The sequence below is a fragment of the Dermacentor albipictus genome, chromosome 1 (assembly GCF_038994185.2).
Source record: "Dermacentor albipictus isolate Rhodes 1998 colony chromosome 1, USDA_Dalb.pri_finalv2, whole genome shotgun sequence".
Taxonomy (NCBI): domain Eukaryota; kingdom Metazoa; phylum Arthropoda; class Arachnida; order Ixodida; family Ixodidae; genus Dermacentor; species Dermacentor albipictus.
This window is the reverse complement of record NC_091821.1, coordinates 74,718,353-74,737,638: the sequence shown is the minus strand read 5'-3', so window position 1 is coordinate 74,737,638 and position 19,286 is coordinate 74,718,353. Positions and strand designations below refer to the sequence as shown.

Genomic DNA, 19,286 nt, shown 5'->3' with positions numbered 1-19,286 from the left:
GATTCGCAGCGCGCGAATGGGCACGTGATGGTGAAGGATGCTGAAATAGAAAGGCGAGCAAAATAGACAGACCTAGAAGCATCCGGTAGAAGTTGCCAATGCACGCAGAAACACGCTGCTTTCACGCTTCAGATATTTGTGGCGGGCTCTGTGTGCTGGGCTCAAATTGTGTCAGTGCTCACGCTGCGGTAGTTTTTGGTGCATACTACAGCGCCTCAGCAACCAATCTGTTTGAACGATGGAAAGAGCCCTGCTCTGGTGCGTGCCATGCCATCTCAGCTCTGTCTACCACCGTACAATTCGATGAGTATTAACGTTTGGGCACTAGCGATGCACGTGTTCGTTAGGTACCTCTGCAATGACTCTTGCTGACGAAGAGTTGGCACGACCGTTTCTTTCGCTTAACTCTTGACTCTCCAAGTGTGTGAGATTGGTCAGGTTCGGTGCAGCAATACCTGGCCATTCATGTGCAGTCATCGGGTACCTACTTTGTTTTCATCCAAGCACGCACGAATGTGCTCTCGTCTTTAACCGAAGAAGGTTCGTCCCTTAGCAGCCTTTTAAAAGTCAATTTGCCGTTCCATGTATCCTTGTTATCATACGTCAGATTAAAAAAAGAAACTCATCACACGTCATAAAGGTGGATATGCACATTGACTAAATACATTTTTTTTGCAATGTCATAATATGCAGATACTTACGTGAAAGACCATTTGCGTTTGAAACGCACTTAATTGCGCACGGGGCGCCTAAGTGCCCCCTCTGTCGTTCTGTAGTCTTCACACGAGCACGCTCCGGCTATGCGATGTACAACATTATGTCTAATGCTGAAGAAGAAAAGTCTTAATTTTTATTTGCAAATGTCCTCACGCGAGTTTGAAATATTTTATCGCAAAAATAAACATTTGCGCCATACGACGAAGCTGCAATATTTCAGTGGCCTTTCATTATAGTGTTCCCCCAGATCGGCCTAATTGAAGGTGAAAAGTGCAAGCGACACACAGGAGGAAACGGAAGGGCTTGCACGTGATTGTGCTATTTCTTACGGAGACGCGTCTTTATTATACTAATAAATGCTTACTTCACGGCAAAGGCAGTTGCGGTGTCACACGGCTTTCTTGTGATTTATGTGATGACTACCATCCAGGCTTCCCTTTCTCATTTGCGAATAGATAGTTAACTAGATACACTCGCGTATTCGCATCGTTTTTACTACCCCTGAAAATAGCTCAAATTGTAACTGAAGCGCCAGGTTCTGTTCATTTTGTTAAATTTTGTACGAACCGCTGATGTCCTTGTTGATCGCCATTTTGTGAAATTTCAAGCAAGATCGATCAAAGTAAAACTTGCTGAAAAAGCTGTCTTCGACCTGGAATGCAGACACCAGTCATTCGAAGTATGTAGAAAAAAAAAATAAACACCAAGGAGTGAACATAACACTGGCGGTTGGAAAGAGACGCAAATAAACGATATTATGTATTTGCGGTGTATATCTACATGCTGAGTTTCTCACTGTTACTTTGCTTAACATCCTTAAAAAAAAAAAAAGCTTACCAGATTGTTTGTTCTCTCCCTTAACCACGTTTTCCATTGTTTAAGCTTGTTTTACACGTTGCACATTGCGATGCTAAAAACTTTCCGTTAGCAGACGTAAAACTTACACAAGAAAACGAGCTTCAGTGTGGGGAGCAAGCATGTTGTTCGAACGGGTACGCTCGAAAGCCAAGCTCTTCTCTATCGATTCGAAAAAAAAAAAAAACACTCTTACCCCGGAACGCCAGATGGATGCTTTTGTAACTTTTCGCCTCGCACGCCGATCGGTGCAAGCGGAAGAGTTTAATCGAAGTTTTCCTCCGCGATTCCTCTGAGCGCGCAGTGCCATCAACCCTAGCTCAGGCTTCGGCTCAGCGATTTGCGAAAAGCTGCTGTCGATCTGCAAGGAACCGAGAGGGCGCCATGAGTAATCGAGCGTTGCGACGGCATCTCTGGCGCCTCGGCGTAAACTCTGGGCAAAAATTTCGGCGCATCCGCATGTCGCGTCACGACGTTATTTCTTTTTCTTTAATTTTTAGTTCGTCGCTTCACACTCTCTCCCCATCGGTTTCTAGTGGCGCGCAAAACTCCACACAGAAACAGAGTATACAAGGAAAAGACTGCTAGGATACACAGACTTTTTTTTGTCTTTCTTACGTCAATGACTTCCTAGCCATGTCGCCAAATTTTTTTCTTCGATGATGATTTTTTTTATAATTAAAGTTCAAGTGCTACCTTCACAACTACAGAGCGCCTGAAGAGGAAGTTAAATGGTGCGAGTCGGGCGGGTATTCTATTCGCTATTCCCTAAGTGAAGCTATTCATCTGTTTCTGCGGCGTCACAAAGATACGCCATAGGACGAGAAAAAGGGCATAATATATTCTCGCGTGACAGTGACTCGCAATTCTAAGCAGTACTAAGTACTCTTGCAAAGCAGCTTCCATTAGTTCAGCATACCTATATTAAACGTAGCTACGTAAAAAAAAAAAAAAAACGTCACAAGCTGGTTTTCGTTACTACAATGTTTCGCAGCCCGCGCGGTACCACAGATCTGTGTCGTTAACTCGTCTTCACAATCTGCATGACTCCTTATTTCCTGTTATAGCTTTTTACCCAAGGTTCTTTACACATATTCTGAGTTTACTGCCATGTATCGTATCATATCTGACGTCAAAAATGTTTACTCCGCGAATGCCACGGCAGTAGTTTGCTTTATTTTAAGCTATATATGGTGCTGTGAGCCCTAGCCAGCCGGACGCTTTTCTGCTTAACATCCCTGCTTTCCTCCTGTCTTTCCTCTCCTTGTCAGAGAAGAACGACAGCTCCCCCTTCTTCGACCGTCTCCCCCTTCCCTCATTCCAGGGTAGCCAGCAGGACTCTGTCCTGGTTAACTTCCTCCCTTTCTCTTTCTCGTCAATGAAAATCGTTGCCGAGAAAGACCAAGGCTGTGCACTCGCTCCGCGCGTCCAATAACTAGCCGCAGACCTGACGCACACAGCGTCGTCTCCAAGAATATCGATTCCTATAAGAGCATCGTGGGCTCCTAGTCCACTCGACGTACCTACGCGTTGACTTTTCTTTAGGAACTGCGTCTGTGGCTACGGGAATGAAAATTAATCCAAGCACGCGCTGTGCAGCGACAAAAATTGGGGTGCTGCTTTCTAACCTGATTCAAGCATGGCGTGTGAGGCGTAGAAACGGGCTTCAGCAACCGAATCCAGCAAAGAGCAAACATACGATACGCGCGCGTTCTCCGTATGCCCACGATGCAGGATTTAAGCTCTTCAGGTACTTATAAAAGCGCGTTCATCACCCGGCCATCAACTTGCTTTGATCGAGCAGAGCGAAGCCTGGTGGTTAGGCCACGTGACCGTTAAAGCTGCACCCCTTTTGAAGTGAGCCCTTTGCTTGTCACGATAGAAAACCGTTACCTTTCGCATAATGAAAAAAAATATCATAGGGAAAGTTCCAGCATGGTTTTGAGCCAGCTATGATTAACAGTTAGTGTGAACCAACGATTAACATTTAGCGCCTGTCAGACGCATTCGCGCGACCTGCTTTGCGGCAAAACTAACCTTGCAAATGTTTGCTAACGACGAGCACGAGCTTTCTCGTAGGTCGGGTGGGTGGGTTGATCATGGAAGCAGAGGACTTGCGAAATCTCATCATGCCTCGTCGCTCTCACAGTACCCGCCGTGGGCAACTTCAGCGAGGAGGAGGCCCCCGCGGCGCCCCCAATCGTGAGCACAGCCATGAGCGAGGACCCCATGTCCAAGCAGTACGTGGGACTGGTCATCGGTGTGCTGGCCGCCGTCATCCTGCTCCTGGTGCTGGTCATATTCATCATCGTGGCGCGCAACAGGCGCCGGAAGCACAGCACTCCACACGCCATCCTCAAGCCACTCGACAGCCGCGTCACCATCAACATGAAGGTGAGCAATGCGAACAAACCCGATAGCATCGCGCTAAGCGCCAGATCCCGCTGTAGTCTGCTTCGAATGCGTTGGCAAGATAAAGTATAATACAGAAGTACGGCATGGGGCGAGGGAGGCGGTTGTTGGACTAGTCGGCGTATAGATTCAGCAACATTTTTAACCTGCGCGAGGAAGGCAGGACGTAAACAGAAACTATAGGCGCACACACGAAGCGCAGATGCACACATGCTTTGTGCGCGCGTCTATGTTTCTGTTCCCGTGCTGTCTTCCTCACGCAGTTTAAAAGTGTTGCTAAAAGTATAATACTTTACTTAAGCGCAGCGTTCGGGGTTTGAACAAAACTTGATGATTTCAGCTGCTACTGTTTCGGTCCGCGCGACATGCTACACCACCATCACGCGCCACGACAACGCCAGTGCCGGTGTTTTTCACCGGTCTTTGCATTGCCAGCGCTATGGGGGACGGAAAGGTCGTGCAAAAAAAAAAATGGAACTAGCGATTAAACTCACCACAGCGCGATATGAGAAACGCTACTTCACTGCAGCGCAATAGGGTAGAAGGCTCTGTGGCACAATCTGCAACGCCAGAGTTCACCACGCTGCCGAAATTTCCCATATTGAGCCATCCCTCAACCAACCTGATCCTGATATCGCATTCGCAAAGCGACGTAGTGGCGCTTGTGGCGGCTGTTGCGCGGCGCTCGCAGTGAAGCCCATAGTTCGAAGCGGATCGGCAATACTGGTTCATAAATGTTTTGATCCCAAATGTTACTTCCACATGTCAGGTGATTTCTGGAGGCGTGAATTTGGTATGTAACATGAGTCTTTACTGCTGGGCTTGTAGCCATTTATTGACACTGCCTTAGACATCTGCCTTGTAGCTTTATGCTTCATTATACACATGCTTCATAAAAGCTTCCAACGCAAACCCTTTGAAATGGCCTTTAGGGCATTTAGAGTCTGTGGACTAGTGTAGGTTTAGGAATTCAGCACAAGAAAAAAAAAAAAAGAACAACGTACAAAGATGCTCAATTCATGACCCTAATAACGCATTTATTAGTTTCGTTGTCACATACTCTCGCTGAGTTTTTGTCTATCGAATGCTTATAAGTGACGACAAAATAGTGCCAGTAAATCTTCGATTTCCCTCCAGTGGTCTACCTGACGTGAGTGTTTGGTCCGGCTGTCTTTTGCAGGATCTTGCGTTAGCCTATTCCCCCCAGTACGTGGCACGGGAAGCTAATGGGAATCTTTATGGCCAGGTCGCCCTTGAGGACCCAGATCCTGACAAGCTGCTGTACCATGAACCCCAAGATTTTAAGCCCATCTACCCAGGAACCTACAGTAACGGTGAGAACTTCACTATCACCGTGTTTTCCGCATCGTTTAAGCTTAGACAGTTAAAAAAAAAACAAAAAAATATGAAGTGTATGCAACTATCTTGCCTCGATACATTTTTTTCTGCCTGGTGCTGCATTCACACTGTATTTCAGTACAGTCTTTTTCTTTGACGTAACAACTAGGTGGAAAATAAAAAAAATAAAACGTATGAAACACTTATGTCTAATGTTAGAAGTTAGACGTTCTAAGAGCCACTTTACCAGCATGACAAAAAGCTGTAATGAGCTGGCAAGGGACTGTGGTGATAGATGGTTTTTTAGCTCGAATACTTGTCCTTCAATCTTCGGTGAATTTCTTGTGACTTGAAATGTTTAGGATATTTCCGTTTCACCTGATTGTATGTACACCGTGCACCTAATAACCAAACGTTTGCCTGCTGCAAATGAGCGCTAGTCTACGTCTTGTCTATGTCTTTGTGCAACATCTGCGCTGGTCCCTCTCGTGACATGCAGTTATTGCCGTCGGTAGAATGGGAAAGCCAGATCACAACTTAGTTTGCGCCCGCTGTGTGTTAACTTGAAACTCGCCTCGTATGTTAGAAATATCTGCTCTTTGGGCAACTTGGTCTTCTGATAAAGATACAGCTAGACACAGTAGCTCTAGAACGAACTCGTGTTTTGTCTTGCCACTGGCGCCTTGCCCAAAACTGGTCCAATTGTGCAAGCCTACTCTGTCATCCCTACACGGGTGGCGCTGGCCCTTGAGTAACAAAGATGGGTTTGCGGCTGCACTCGCTTAACATTCTCTGCGCGTTCCTTCTCTCCAGAATCAACAACGTCCCGCGAGTACGCGGTGCCCGACATGAACAAGAGCCCCGTGCTGGGCTCGCACAAGTCGTCACCGTTTCCGCAGACGAAGCCGCCGCCCCCGCCGGCCGCTGAACAGTATTACGCTGCCACCGATGTCGTCGTAAGCCTGCCCAATATACAGGTAACTAGAATTTCTCGCCAGAATTTCTTAGGTTTGCTTTTAAGTACAATGCAAACTTTTCTGACTTCACGTAATTTGAAGTAAGCTTTATGCACATCATTGCCCCCCATTTTTTGTATGTTGTGCTTTTAACTGGCCTTCCGCTTTCTTAGGAGGTTCGCGTTTGTCCGTAGAATTCGTAACCTTTATGTGCACACACACAGTCACGATTTATAGATTGCCAGGCTCACCTCCACTAGAAAAGTGTTGTGCGCTGCCCTTGCCCACACGCTCGTAGCTTCGCCACATTATGATCGTTTGTGTAAAAATGCACGCTTTACAGGGTGACAAAACTAATTTGCGAGGGAAGAGGATTATAAATTCGTTCACAGGACGACCACTTATAGAACTCTAAGATAATACAAGCTATTGGGACAAATCTCTATGGGTTTAAGAATAAAAAATAAACAAGCAAAATCTAAACAAAAGGGCAGAAGTATCAACCTTGTCCGTGCCTAGCACCAAAAGACATTATATAAACGAAAACGGTAGAACCTGTTGGATCATGTCATCTTGGCGCCTGGTATGTGATCAAAAATGGCAAAGCTTGCATTCTCAGCAGTGAATTCAAAGAGAGGGAAAAGTTAGCCATGCGTAAGAGTGGTAGATATTTGCGGTATATACCAAACGAATCTGCAAAAAAAAAAAAGCCCGCTTTGTGAGCTACGCTTGAACAACGGGGGAATGAGAGGCTCGGAATTGAAATATTGGTTAAGAAACAAATAACGGTGCTAAACAAAAAGAAGGAAAGAAAATGTTGCTGGCTGTGTCGCTACCTACGTAGAGCAACCATAGTAAGACACATCGCTTCATTAAGTTCCACTGTTGCAAGCTTTATATCAGCTGTGATTTTATCCTAAATATACATGTAACAATATTTCACAAGCTACATTTATGGGTATATGTAGGCCACCAAAAAATGAGCTCTCTGTACTAATGTTGACATTCTTATGTTATCTATGGGGTAGCCAGAAGAAAGCTTTGCGTGAACCATTATGCGTGCAGATTCTGCATTGCAGGTGTTTGAGAAGGCTGAAAACTTCACGTTGTCACTTTCAGGGTGTGAGCGGCAACACCGTTTACTCTGTGCCGACGCTGGACCTGTCATCGGCCGAGGAGAATTCGGGAGGCGCCACACTGCCGCCCGTGCGGGAAGTGCCCCGGCACAGAATCCGCTTCATTGAGAAACTCGGCGAGGGGCAGTTCGGAGAGGTGCGTTGCGGCATGGTCTTCAGACGCGTTAATTATCGACTCACATCAATGCCTTGCGAAGAAAGGCTTCAATTTTTTAAACCGTCCAAGTTTTTATTGCATGTTTGATTAAAGAATAATAATGTGGTCGGGGTCGATTGTGCACGGGATCATGCAACCATTAAAATGTGCAGCATGCCACGTGTTATCTTCGTGCTGCAGCGTTACGTGCAGGACTTTGCGTTTGGCTATGTACGCAAAATGTAAGGTCCAGCTATTCGACGTTTTACAATACGCAAAGCTATCGAACAAGAGTAGAGGCGCATTCTACCGGCAGTTACTGTGGACTGAAATCATGGACATTGCTATCTGCTACATCTCGCAGCAGAGATGCGCGTGCTGCTCTTGACGCTATTAACTAAACACTAGCATGAACCTAATGTCAAGACATTACTTGATTCGGAGTGCCTCATAACGTGAACGTGACGATATGCCACGTACAAGAGGGCGAAAGAAATCATTGGATTTTTATGCTGTCTTTTATACCTACTCTCACCAAAGGGATGCAAAGGTAGCTTCTGAACATGGCGTTGACGTTTCTCCAGATGGGACTGTCTTACTCAGGGCAACAGCAGTTATCTTTGGGAAGCCTTATACGGGGGCTGCTTTCCGGCGGAAAATGCCCGATGTGCGCTCTGATTCACTTCAGGAAGCGCAACTGTTTTACCAAAAGAACAATTACTGGGAAATTATCGTTCAAGAGCCATCTTTCAAGTTGTATGCCTTTTTAAAGTAAAGCTGGTGCATGATATAAGGAAGTAATGAGCTCATACAGTGGTATATCGCAATCACCGGCGTAGGGTTTGCGACTGCCAGTAGCGAGCATGAGTCTTTCATTTGACTGAGGAAAAGGCTGGTCGTCAGTGACGATAGGTAGAGTTTTCATTTCAAAATTACGGTGCTCATGCCGCGCAACTTTTTTCTAAGCTTATAGCTCGTAATAATTTTTCAGAACACTAGCGCCCGCGTGAAGCCGAAGCCTCGGATCCTTTAGAACACATTGCGGGCGCCCGGAGGGATTGGCTCTAGTGCGACGTTCAGTGCTAACTTTCTGCGTACTCAAATAACTACGCACGACGCTCCCGTTTAAACGTGGCGAGAGCCAGTAAGCGAGATGTGAAAGGACGGCTCCTTGCACGCAGGTGCACCTGTGCGAGGCCGAGGGCATTCCCGAGCTCGTGGACGTGCCGGTCAGTTTTGGCACCAAGACACTGGTCGCCGTGAAGACGCTACGCAAGAACGCCACCGAGCACGCGCGCGCCGATTTCCTGAAGGAGGTGAAGATATTGTCCCGGCTTCGTGACCCCAACATCGTGCACGTATTGGGTGTGTGCACAAGGGACGAGCCGCTCACCATGGTGGTCGAGTACATGGAAAACGGAGACCTGCACCAGTTCCTGCAACACCACCTGCCCGACACGTTTGCACCACCTATCGCCAACAACGTGCTCAGGTGCGACGGCGCTCTTGATTCGTTGATACCGTCACCCTCACCTATACTAGATGGGCTCAGCAGAAACAGCACTTTCATGCTGCGAATAGTGACGTTGATTTGATTCCAAGTCAATTTGCAGTGTGCACGACTGCTCTGCGATTGCAATGGAATGAAATGCAGGTGTGCGGGAATTTCGGTGCGAGCAAAAGAACCGCAGATGGTGACCCTCTTTACGGCTTAGCGATTGTTAAGAGTGTCGGTAGGAGGGCGTCTTCTGCCGCGCACAGCGCAACGTTATCGCACGAGGCGCATGTCTCAACTATTTCGCAGCAGTGGTGAAGCCATCATTATTTGGCCTTCTAAGGTAGTCTGCTTCCCAAGTACTGAGTGCTGCTTATCTTCGGTGATCTGACGAGAACAGATGTATTTAACATTGCACAGCCAATAATCCTACGGCGTCCGTCATAGCCTAGGTGTAGCTATGGGATATTTCACTCAATCATTGTCAATCAATTCGTGCGCACGTCCCTTTACTCTCTGATTCTCAATACTGCAGGATAACGTGGAGGTAAATATACGTCTAAGGTGCGAATCTTCATCTAAGAAATTAGTTAACGGCATGGTAAAACAATTAAGCGCAAAGAAAAAAGAATACAGATGGAACGCGCGTCTTGTAGTCTATGTGAAGCGGTTAATCAAACGCTATAAATGTGCTCGTTTCATCTCTGTATATTGGCAAAGAGGAAAGTGGCACGCGAGCATGTGCCCTCGCGCACCTGTGCTACATACTCGTTGCGACACACGCGGCGATCATCTCGAAGAGCTAGTGGAAATATACAGACTGGGGTCTAATCGTTAGAGCATCGAGTTGCTGTGCTGGTGGACCGAGGTTCGACCCTACCATCGGGCATGTAATTCAATTCTTTTTTTTTTAAATTGGGAGCTATACGGTAGGACAGCAGCAGCAGCCATGGGTTGGAACAGTCCGGGAGGATTCGAAAAGAAAGCTTCGCTTCAAAAAATAGATCAGCAGTTCCAACAAAAGCGCAGTTTTATTTGTTCGCCTTGTCTCCTGTGCCTTCCTCGGGCGATTCATTGGTATTGACACAAGCGGTATTGGTCGCATAGCCGGACACATCTAAGCAATGCGGCATAAAATTTCGTCCTGTATGATGGTCTCACCGGAAACGGCTGGTATCGTTCGCCTCTCTTCTTGTCCGTATATCTGACAGGCTAATACGTCCTGCTTGCTGCATGTGCCCACAAATAATTTTAAAATTTCCGTAGATGGGGGGGACTTGCTGCTCCTAACAAGCTTATGAGATCTTTAAAATTTTCCTTCTTACAGCTACGGAAGCCTCATCTACATGGCGACACAGATAGCATCAGGAATGAAGTACTTGGAGTCACTCAACTTCGTACATCGGGACCTGGCGACGCGCAACTGTCTGGTCGGCAACGCGTTCACCATAAAGATAGCCGATTTCGGCATGAGTCGGCAGCTGTACGCCTGTGACTACTATCGTATCGAAGGCCGTGCCATGCTGCCGATCCGATGGATGGCCTGGGAAAGCGTACTCATGGTGCGTACTGATGTTTTATTTTTCTTAAATGCTATGATTATGGCAGCGGAACGACTTCTGTTAAAGCTTTCTTTTCACTCTAAATGCGGCGCTGAATATCAGTGATCCCTACTTTACTGCTTTGACTTCGCTTGCCTATAACATATGAGATTTCTCAGTGACGCTGCTTTAATTCCCTGGCAGTCCTTTATTTTTCATCCTGCTCTCAACCCCTAGCAAAAATAGCATACCGAGTACCATTCCAATGCATAATGCCTATGTAGGGCCCAACGTCTCCACTTTTTTCGGCATAAACTCTCTCTCTCTCTCTCGCTATCTGTATTACTTTCAGAAGCTGAATGTACTATGCTGTAGAAGATTCTTGTTATGGTCGCTTATGCGAAATATTCTTATTTAAGAGTGTTATATTCCGATATTTAGTGAGACCCCCACGATTACAGAGGTTTTGGTTTGGCAGTTATTAACGTTTGAGTTGGTCACTCGGATTATTATCCGTTAGCGGAGTCTCAATTGATGCATGATTTCTGACCAGTTGTCTCCAATGCGCGTGCATTTCAGTCAATTCCGCACCGTGCTCTTTATGCGCAGGGCACCTTCACGACCAAGAGCGACGTTTGGGCATTCGCCGTCACCCTGTGGGAGATTCTGACATTTGCACGCCAGCAGCCGTTCGCCTCCCTGAGTGATGAGCAGGTTATCGAGAACGTGAGCCATTTCTACCACAACGACGGCCTGCAGACGCACTTGCCACAGCCGCCAAATTGCCCCCGTGAGATCTACGACCTGATGCGCGAGTGCTGGCAGCGCAACGACTCGGAGAGGCCAAACTTTAGGGAAATCCACCTCTTCCTCCAGAGGAAGAACCTCGGATACACCCCAGAGTCGTGAACGGTCGCCCGCTTACCTGGCCTCGCCCCGTCGCGCGCCGCAGGCACCGGCATCGCGTCACGGCGCAAGCAGGCCCGTCGTACCCCAAGAAACCCTTCCTTCGTGGACCGTTTGTCTCCGACTCCCTGCAGACATCGCGTTTCTCGCGAGCAAGCGCCATTTTCACCGTGATTGTGGGACGTCGCAAATGTGTACTTTCTCACGAGACGCCGTGCGCAAATCACGCTGGCACGAATCCGAGAACGGAAAAGCACGAAGATTCGGCGCCAGAAACATTGTCGCTAAGCAAGCTTTTGTGTCGCCAGATCTTTGCGGATATTCATCACTCGCGATCGGAAGGGGGTTACCATGCCCGTGGACTCCATGAATTGAGGTGGCTAATGCAGGCAAGATCGAGTGCCCGCGGAGGCTGATGAGCTTATATTTGGGCTTAGCAGCATGCACGTGCTCGATAACCTGCCTACTACACGGATTTGTAAAATGCCCGAATACCCTGATTCCCTGAAGGCAAGTGTGCTCTGCTGAACTTTCCGATGTGGATTCTCGACGAAGAAGAAGCAAGAAGGCACCACTTCGCCAGCTTGGAATTGAGCTCCGTGCCTGCACTGAGCCACAGGCGCCTTGGTGGCAGTCTGTTGACACGAAGTCCCTCGCCGCTTCCCCATTTGTGCCATGAGACTTTTCCCCTCCCTCCTCCCCTTGTGACTCTACTGGGCACGTGAACTGCTTACCTTCCTTTGTACATACGACCAACCAAAGTATAGTAATGCCTACGTGAAGCACTCCAGAAGAGGACGCATTGCGTCGTATAAATACACTCTGCCCAGGCTGTAATATTTGAGTGGATTTTGATGTGCACGTACTTATAGATACACCATGCTTTTGTGTTGTTGGTAAACACTTTGTCAAGTGCAACTAGTGTCACTAAAAGCTAGTTCCTTTATTCTGCAATGGAATTGTTGTGTGAGTTGCCATACACATCTAGCTTTGGAATGCATCTTGATGAAATACTTTGTATATGCTTGATCAAGGCACGATGCATGTTAAAAATGAAACTGTCTTTATCCAGTAATCTGCTTGTCTTGTTATTCTCTTGTACCTATGTCTGTGAAAAAACATGGTAAAGGTTGAGCAACTCATTGTCATGCCATTTGTTGGCCTGCTTCGGACAACAACTGAGGTCACATTTACTTTCTTTTTTGCCCATCTTCCATGTGATAACGTGCTCAACCCCTGTACAGATTTTTCCTCGAGACCATGGCAATATTTCAGACTTGACTAATCTGCCCTTATTTATATACATGATTGTGAAAGTCTGACGATATATCTAGCGAGGACAAATGGCCTCATGTTTGAAAAACCAAGCGATGCAGAACTGAGGAGACCATGTTGTATGAAATAAAGTGTTGTAGGTTCACCTGTAGACAATACAATTCCTGATGAAGCTGTGTGCGAGAAAGCAATACGAGTTTTAATTATTATTTGCAGTATTGCTTCAACTTTCAATATCGATGGATCTACGATAAATGTGGCCACCTAAGGAGTCATTCTCCTTAACGAAAACAAACGTAGATTTAAAGCTAGCCAGTCCCTCCTGTTTACTGTTATTTTTATGTTTGCCCTTCCACATCAAAATTTACTATTACTGTTTCAGATGTTTTAATGATTGTGACTCGAGCCAGAAAGGTTAGTTTTTGCTTCCTTGTTTTCCTGCCTCCAATACCATTCTGCACAAGCGCAGTTGTCAGTTGTTGAAATTATGTAACAAGACCAGAAGAGAAAAAAATTCTGCCTCCATGAGATCTGTGTGCAATGAGTCAGTCGTGATCTTATTAAACGCAATATTGCAGCACTCTAATTATCCTGCTGCACTACTCCGAATCATGCAAATGTCATCATAGTGTTCCAAGCAGTGCTGTCATGCTCCCTTCTAGAAGTTGATGGTTGTTTTTTCATAACATCTTGATAATATGTTTGCAGAGCTTGAAAATATGGCAGGGACCACGTCACCTCAGACACTAGTACCCAGTCAGTTGCCTGATGTTCCTACGGACACAGTGCGCGAAAGGCATCTACAGATTGTTTTTCTTTTTGTGTGTGTGCCTGTTTTATGTTCATGCTGGTGCCCTCTACTGGTAGAAACAGTCAACACTGGCGTGAGAGAAAGAAGCATCCCGTGATAAGCTATTGCTTTCCTTTAAATTTCGACCTAAACCAGAAAAGCCTGAATGAACGAGGCACGCCGAGGTGTAGTTACCTTATTCAAACGTAAGTTCTAAAAACGTAATCGCCACAAAGTTAAGAAGGGTATAGCTTTCTGTTGCAATTACTGACGTAGAGATGTTGCGTCTGATAACCATGCGTTTTTCGACTGCTTGGCTTATTTGAGAAATGTTATATCGTATTTGCAATGTTTGAGATAAATGAGAATCAAGGAATTGTAGGACTTTAGGCGAATATCAAGAACAAACTTAGGCTATTAAAATACCCAATTTTGTCACTGTGTTGAGAACTAAAGCTTTAGCATTGTCTATGACATGTGTGCGTTTTATTTTTATTTTTTGGCAAGTAATGAGTACATAATTACAATCAATATGAAACGCATAGTGCGCATCATTCCTGTGCTGTCATCGCCTTAAATCCATAATTCTAAAGAATGTGTTTAGAGAAAGGTGTAGTTATTTCTTCGGATACTTTCCTTAATAGATATCTAATGACAGCATAGTGTAGTGTATGACGCCAGTACAACACGAAACAAGCGTTAAGCTCGTGGAAAGGGAAGTATTGGCTATTTGTGGTGATAGAAGTCTAACAATCTACGCTTTATTTCGTGCTAGACATTGTGATGCGTTGTCGTGCCAGAATATGGAGTCAGAGCGATAAAATAGTCATGACCGCATGGAGACAATATTGTCACTCAATTCAGTGGTATTCAACCACGGGATTTTCGTCAATGACAAAAAACGGAATGACCGGATTGTGATGTCTCTAACAGTCAGGTGGTGAGCGCAGACCAGGCGGAGTTCATGTTCTGGTACAGCAACTTCCGCCGGCCTACAGTTACAAATTTTCCCGGGGTGACATTTTACGTCCCTGTAAAGGTGCCCCTGAAGTTCAAATTCTCCTCAATGCGTACTCGTCACTCATACGCCACTGTATTTTATCTCAAGTTTGAAGGAAAAAACGATCAGCGAACATTTCTGGCCACTGTATGCCCATTTCTTATGTTTACCACTACATGTCGTGTAAAGCAACGCCTTTTATGTCCAATGAACTATAAAATACTCAGAAAACAGCAGCAGTGTTTTTTTCGCAAGCCATCTGCCCGTTTCGCTTGTTAAATGTGTATTAGTTGTCGAGTAACCATCCCGAGCTCATTTAAAGAGACCATTTTAAAAAAACCAGCACCGGATACAAGTCCTGCAAATGCCAGGACGTCAATAAAACAATCGTTAATCTTTCTCTCTTTCACTCTTTAACTGAGCTGTCACTATTTTGCACGCGTCACGTAGGCGATCATGCCGTGTCAGTCTACAGGGAGTAAGGCAGCCACTGTCTTGTCACTAGCACCTTCATCTGTGTCTTTGTACCCGCGGTTCATTATTTTTTCTTTCTGTCGCCGCACAGAGCAAGAGGCGACGCGTGTTTCCAAAAGCGCGCCCGCGAAATGTGGTACCCATGTGTGTGTGTGTGCATATGTGCGTGCGCGTGTGATGTGTACGTGAGTGCGAAGACGATGGCGCGGGACTGCCGACGCCCAGCTGTACTGCACCTTGGTTCCCCTGGTCACCGTTTGTGCACACTTCTCGTCGCAAGCTCTTAGGAAAATAACGGACAATCTACAGCCAATAAAGCACACGGATGAAATAAAAAAGAAGCCCTACAGCACAGAGCCTTGCACCTCCTCCTGATTTGATTTTCTTTTTCTTTTCTTTTTTTTGCGTTCAATACTTGCATTGCTTTAATTGCTACGTACGTGGTGCGGTGCTTCTGAAAGAGGCATGACGCCGGCCTCGAAGAAAGCAACGACTCAAAGGAGTGCTACTTGGCCTGCTGTCTCCAAAGTGGTTGGGATACATTTCGTCTACAAGGGGAAAATATAGTCCACTGGTCAACGGATCGTGCATTTCGCCGATGCAACTTTGAGAGGTTGATGTCGCTATCACTATCACACTATCACGCTAACTATCACATTTCTGAGCCTCATGTAGTTCGAGCTCCACGCACATGGTGTCGAATGTCAGTAACGAAAGTGTCGGCATGACGTTTGATTGGGGGACAGGCTGCCGCTGGCGTCATACACACGGTAGTGCTATAGCCCCTTCGTTATCGGTTGTTTAGATGGCGTGAAGCCAAGTCCATATAAACTTTGTAATGCGTGAACCTAAGTCCATATAGACTTTGTAATGTAGAATGGTAAGTTGCGTCTAGCCCGCGCCACTGTTTGATCGGGCTGATGTCGCACACACAGAGTAATGGTTTCGGGCCTTGCGTATCTGCAATTCTGGGAGAACATATTTTGGAATTATTTGTGCAACGAATCATCAGAATTCGAGTGCGAATCCTAATACGAGTCAATGTGTCGTGTTAGGATCCGGCCTCTAAATATTGATGGTGATAAAGGTAAGCCAAATGTTGCCTATTGTTCCTCTAAATAGTGCATCGTGGAATCACGCCAGAATGCCCCCTGTATCGTTTCTGTTCTTGCGTGTTCTTTGCTGCATTACCAAAAAGACCCGGTAAATCCACTTGTTTGTCTATACTTTGCACCCATTTCAGCCGCAGAGAACTCAAATACAGGGAAGGTCACAGAACAGAAAGCAATAGAAGCAACTGTGCTGTCACTCTCCTTGTGCGAGTCCTATCTGCACCTTAATATAATATAGTATGGGGACCCACCGCCTCGTGTTAGGTTTCGCGGGATGTGATCACAACCTCTTTTTTCTGAATAGAAGTTGTTAGATTGTGCAAAAGACTGAAGTGTTGTGTTTCGTTCAAATACTGCGCGCATAATGAATGCACAGTGCTATATCACCGCGTTAGCTCAGTACCTGTGACGTTCTGCAGCTAAGCGCGACGATGCGCATTCGATTCCCTGTCACGGCAGCTACTTCTAGATTCTGTAAGATTACAACATGCCCTCGTGCTTCTATGTTTAACATACCCAAGTGGCCACAAGTCATCTGGAACTTCCCACTACACTGTACCTCATTAGCCAATATGCAGCTTCAAGACGTGAAGCCTCATAAATTATCATTAGTTAATAGCAAAAACACTTATTAACTTCTTAAAAACAATGCGCTTATTAGGTCAGAGGCGCACTTTTTCTACCTTGTCTCTGGACACGAATGTCTTATTTCATCCCGAAAAGATTTCCTTTCTGCAGTTGAGCCTGTTTTGTGTTTGGCTAAATTTTATTATGGGATGGTAATATGAACACGTAGGCTATTTTATAGCCATCTAGCCAAAAGTTTTCAAGTCAGTAAGGAAGATCACGTACAAATGAAACGAATGCTTAAGAACAAGAAGCTCAAACGAAAAAAAAAGAAAAGAACACTAAGTGAACACACTCGGAGAAACTTGAACAAGCAAAGCAGACAGTCAGGCGAAGGGTGAAGGGGGGTGTGTTCAGGGGCACAAAAAAAGCTTAAACAGTAAAACACACAACGCGATCATTACAAAGATGCGAAACGGTTTCAAATGAAGGCTATAGGGACAAAAGTGCTTAAACTATGAAGTTTTTAGGAGACACTAAAATGACTGATGGATGGGCTTTAACCATGAAAGCAGGAAAGAGACTAGGAGGAAGCGTCACGTGACAATCTTGAAGTTTTGTCATAACAAATATTAAGGGTCATGTAAATAGGCCCTCAACATAGGATGCGCAAGCGGTAATTCCTAGCCGCCCACTGCGCGGTAACTATAGTATACCGTTACGGTATAGGGAGTAGAACGGAGAGTGGGTGGCGAGGACCGATCGCGATGAGGGCGTCACTGAAAGCTACAACGAACCAAACAATGTCTTCATACGTTCGGCAACCATGGGGGACCTAATTCGAAATATTCAGCATGCACATTTGGCACCGGTGGGAAGGAAGAACGGCGTTAGAGAAGGTTGCCTGCCTGCCTGCCATAATGCTCCCTCCCAGTCTCAATTCTTTTTTTTTCTTTTCTTCTAGCATGGGCTTGACATACGGCTCGTAGAGACGCCGAAATGAAGGGGTGTGTATTAATTTCCACCATCTGCGGTTCTTTAATGGGCACGGTTCTTTAATGCACACGAGCATTTATGCATTTCGCCATCATTAAAATGCGGGAGCCGAACTCGCGACCTTCTCAGCAGCGACACGCCCCAGTCACAGAGTCACCATGGCGTGTGGTGCGCAACTGTGACATATGATAGCATGCAGAAACAGAGGAGCCACACTATCAGGACATGAAGACATTAGAATGGACTTTATTATGTATTCAAAAATTCCATAAAAAAAGAACATGTGTTCTCGTCGCCCTTCACAGTTTTCTTTTAGATACTTGTTTATTACTGCGCTCGAATACTGCGTCTTTTTCATTTTGTAAACTACTATAAGCAATATTAGATGGCGGGAAGAACTGCTGAAGCTGGGATAACCTCGTCTACTTTCCCATGAAATATTCGTCTCGGAAATGGTCAAGCTGAGTACGACTACACCTATTGCGTGGTACCACCCATTCGACAGCGAAACAGATGGAGCGATGATTCACACTCGGCAACAATTATTTACCGAGCTACCGAGGCATATCGAACGCACCGAGTTGGTCAGGGAGAGGTGGGGGAGTTAGCGGTATTGGGATGCAGTTGGCCGACCGCTTTCAGAATGAGTGCCGATGCAAACACTCTAGCCGGAGAGTGCAGTGGCGAACAAGTAACACCAACAGCACATTTGCTTCCCTCCGACTCTCCTGCAACAAGCCGCGTCCCTGCTTTCTCCTCTCCTAGAGTACGCATGCCTCGGAGCCCAGTTTCAGCGCGATGAGGACCCAAAATAGGCGTTGTAAAACTGACTGAAGCGATGCGGCGACGCTCGAGACCTGCCAGCATCACGCGCACAGCGTTATACTTGCGCTGTGGTCTGAACGGAGCGTAGCGCTAGTACAGATAGTACAATTCTAGTGGCACTCTGAGGCTGTGGTGCATCTGACAGTTTGGGAAATTTCCTTTCGGGCCGGATGGGCGGCTACCGAGACGCAGCTTGGAGCTCTAGTTCACAGCTGCTCAGTTTGTGTTTACCATTTTATTGGACGTGTCATGACTCCCGAAACTTTCATACTTGACAAACGCGCAGACCGATTTACACGGTAGTACTTCACCGCTTTATATATACTGGGACCGTAGGCTCGGCCGTCATCCGCGCTGCGGGCCAGAACAGCACTGCGGCATTTTTTAAAGACTTGTGAGTTCTGCAACCGCCTTTGATTGCGCAGTCAACACTGTTGTATGTGCGCGCACATGTCTTGTTGCTGCTAGTTGCTGCTGACTGTTGTTTTCCTCCTCCCCTTCCTTCATTCTTTCCCGCCCACTTCCCGCTCCCCAGTGCAGGGTTAGCCTCACCGCCTGGTTAGCCTTGCGCTTTCCTTTTTTTTTTCCTTCGCTGTCTTTGAATGTTTCATGGTAAACTACACGCTCAAGAATGCTCCAGGATTTGTAGTTTCGTCTCGCAAGTATGATCATGATTCTTGGAACTCTTTTTTTTCCCCCACTCTAACGTTGTGTACCCGATACGATCCAGTACAATTGATATTGACGCTATGCAG

General features: G+C 46.2%; 1 protein-coding gene across 3 annotated transcripts in view; it reads left to right on the top strand.

Annotated features, from left to right (window-relative positions):
* Ddr (discoidin domain-containing receptor 2) overlaps window positions 1–13,295 on the top strand; it is a 283,107-nt gene extending 269,812 nt beyond the window's left edge. For 2 of the 3 annotated variants that reach the window (XM_065434481.2, XM_065434482.1), the window contains exons 8-14: window positions 3,722–3,966; window positions 5,165–5,318; window positions 6,136–6,299; window positions 7,398–7,550; window positions 8,732–9,042; window positions 10,373–10,607; window positions 11,196–13,295. In XM_065434481.2, the coding sequence (XP_065290553.1) occupies window positions 3,722–3,966; window positions 5,165–5,318; window positions 6,136–6,299; window positions 7,398–7,550; window positions 8,732–9,042; window positions 10,373–10,607; window positions 11,196–11,495 (1,562 nt within the window). In that variant the 3' untranslated portion in view covers window positions 11,496–13,295. The remainder of the gene's footprint in view (window positions 1–3,721; window positions 3,967–5,164; window positions 5,319–6,135; window positions 6,300–7,397; window positions 7,551–8,731; window positions 9,043–10,372; window positions 10,608–11,195) is intronic. The other variant, XM_070522397.1, reaches the window with a different exon arrangement.
* Window positions 13,296–19,286: the final 5,991 nt, after the last annotated feature.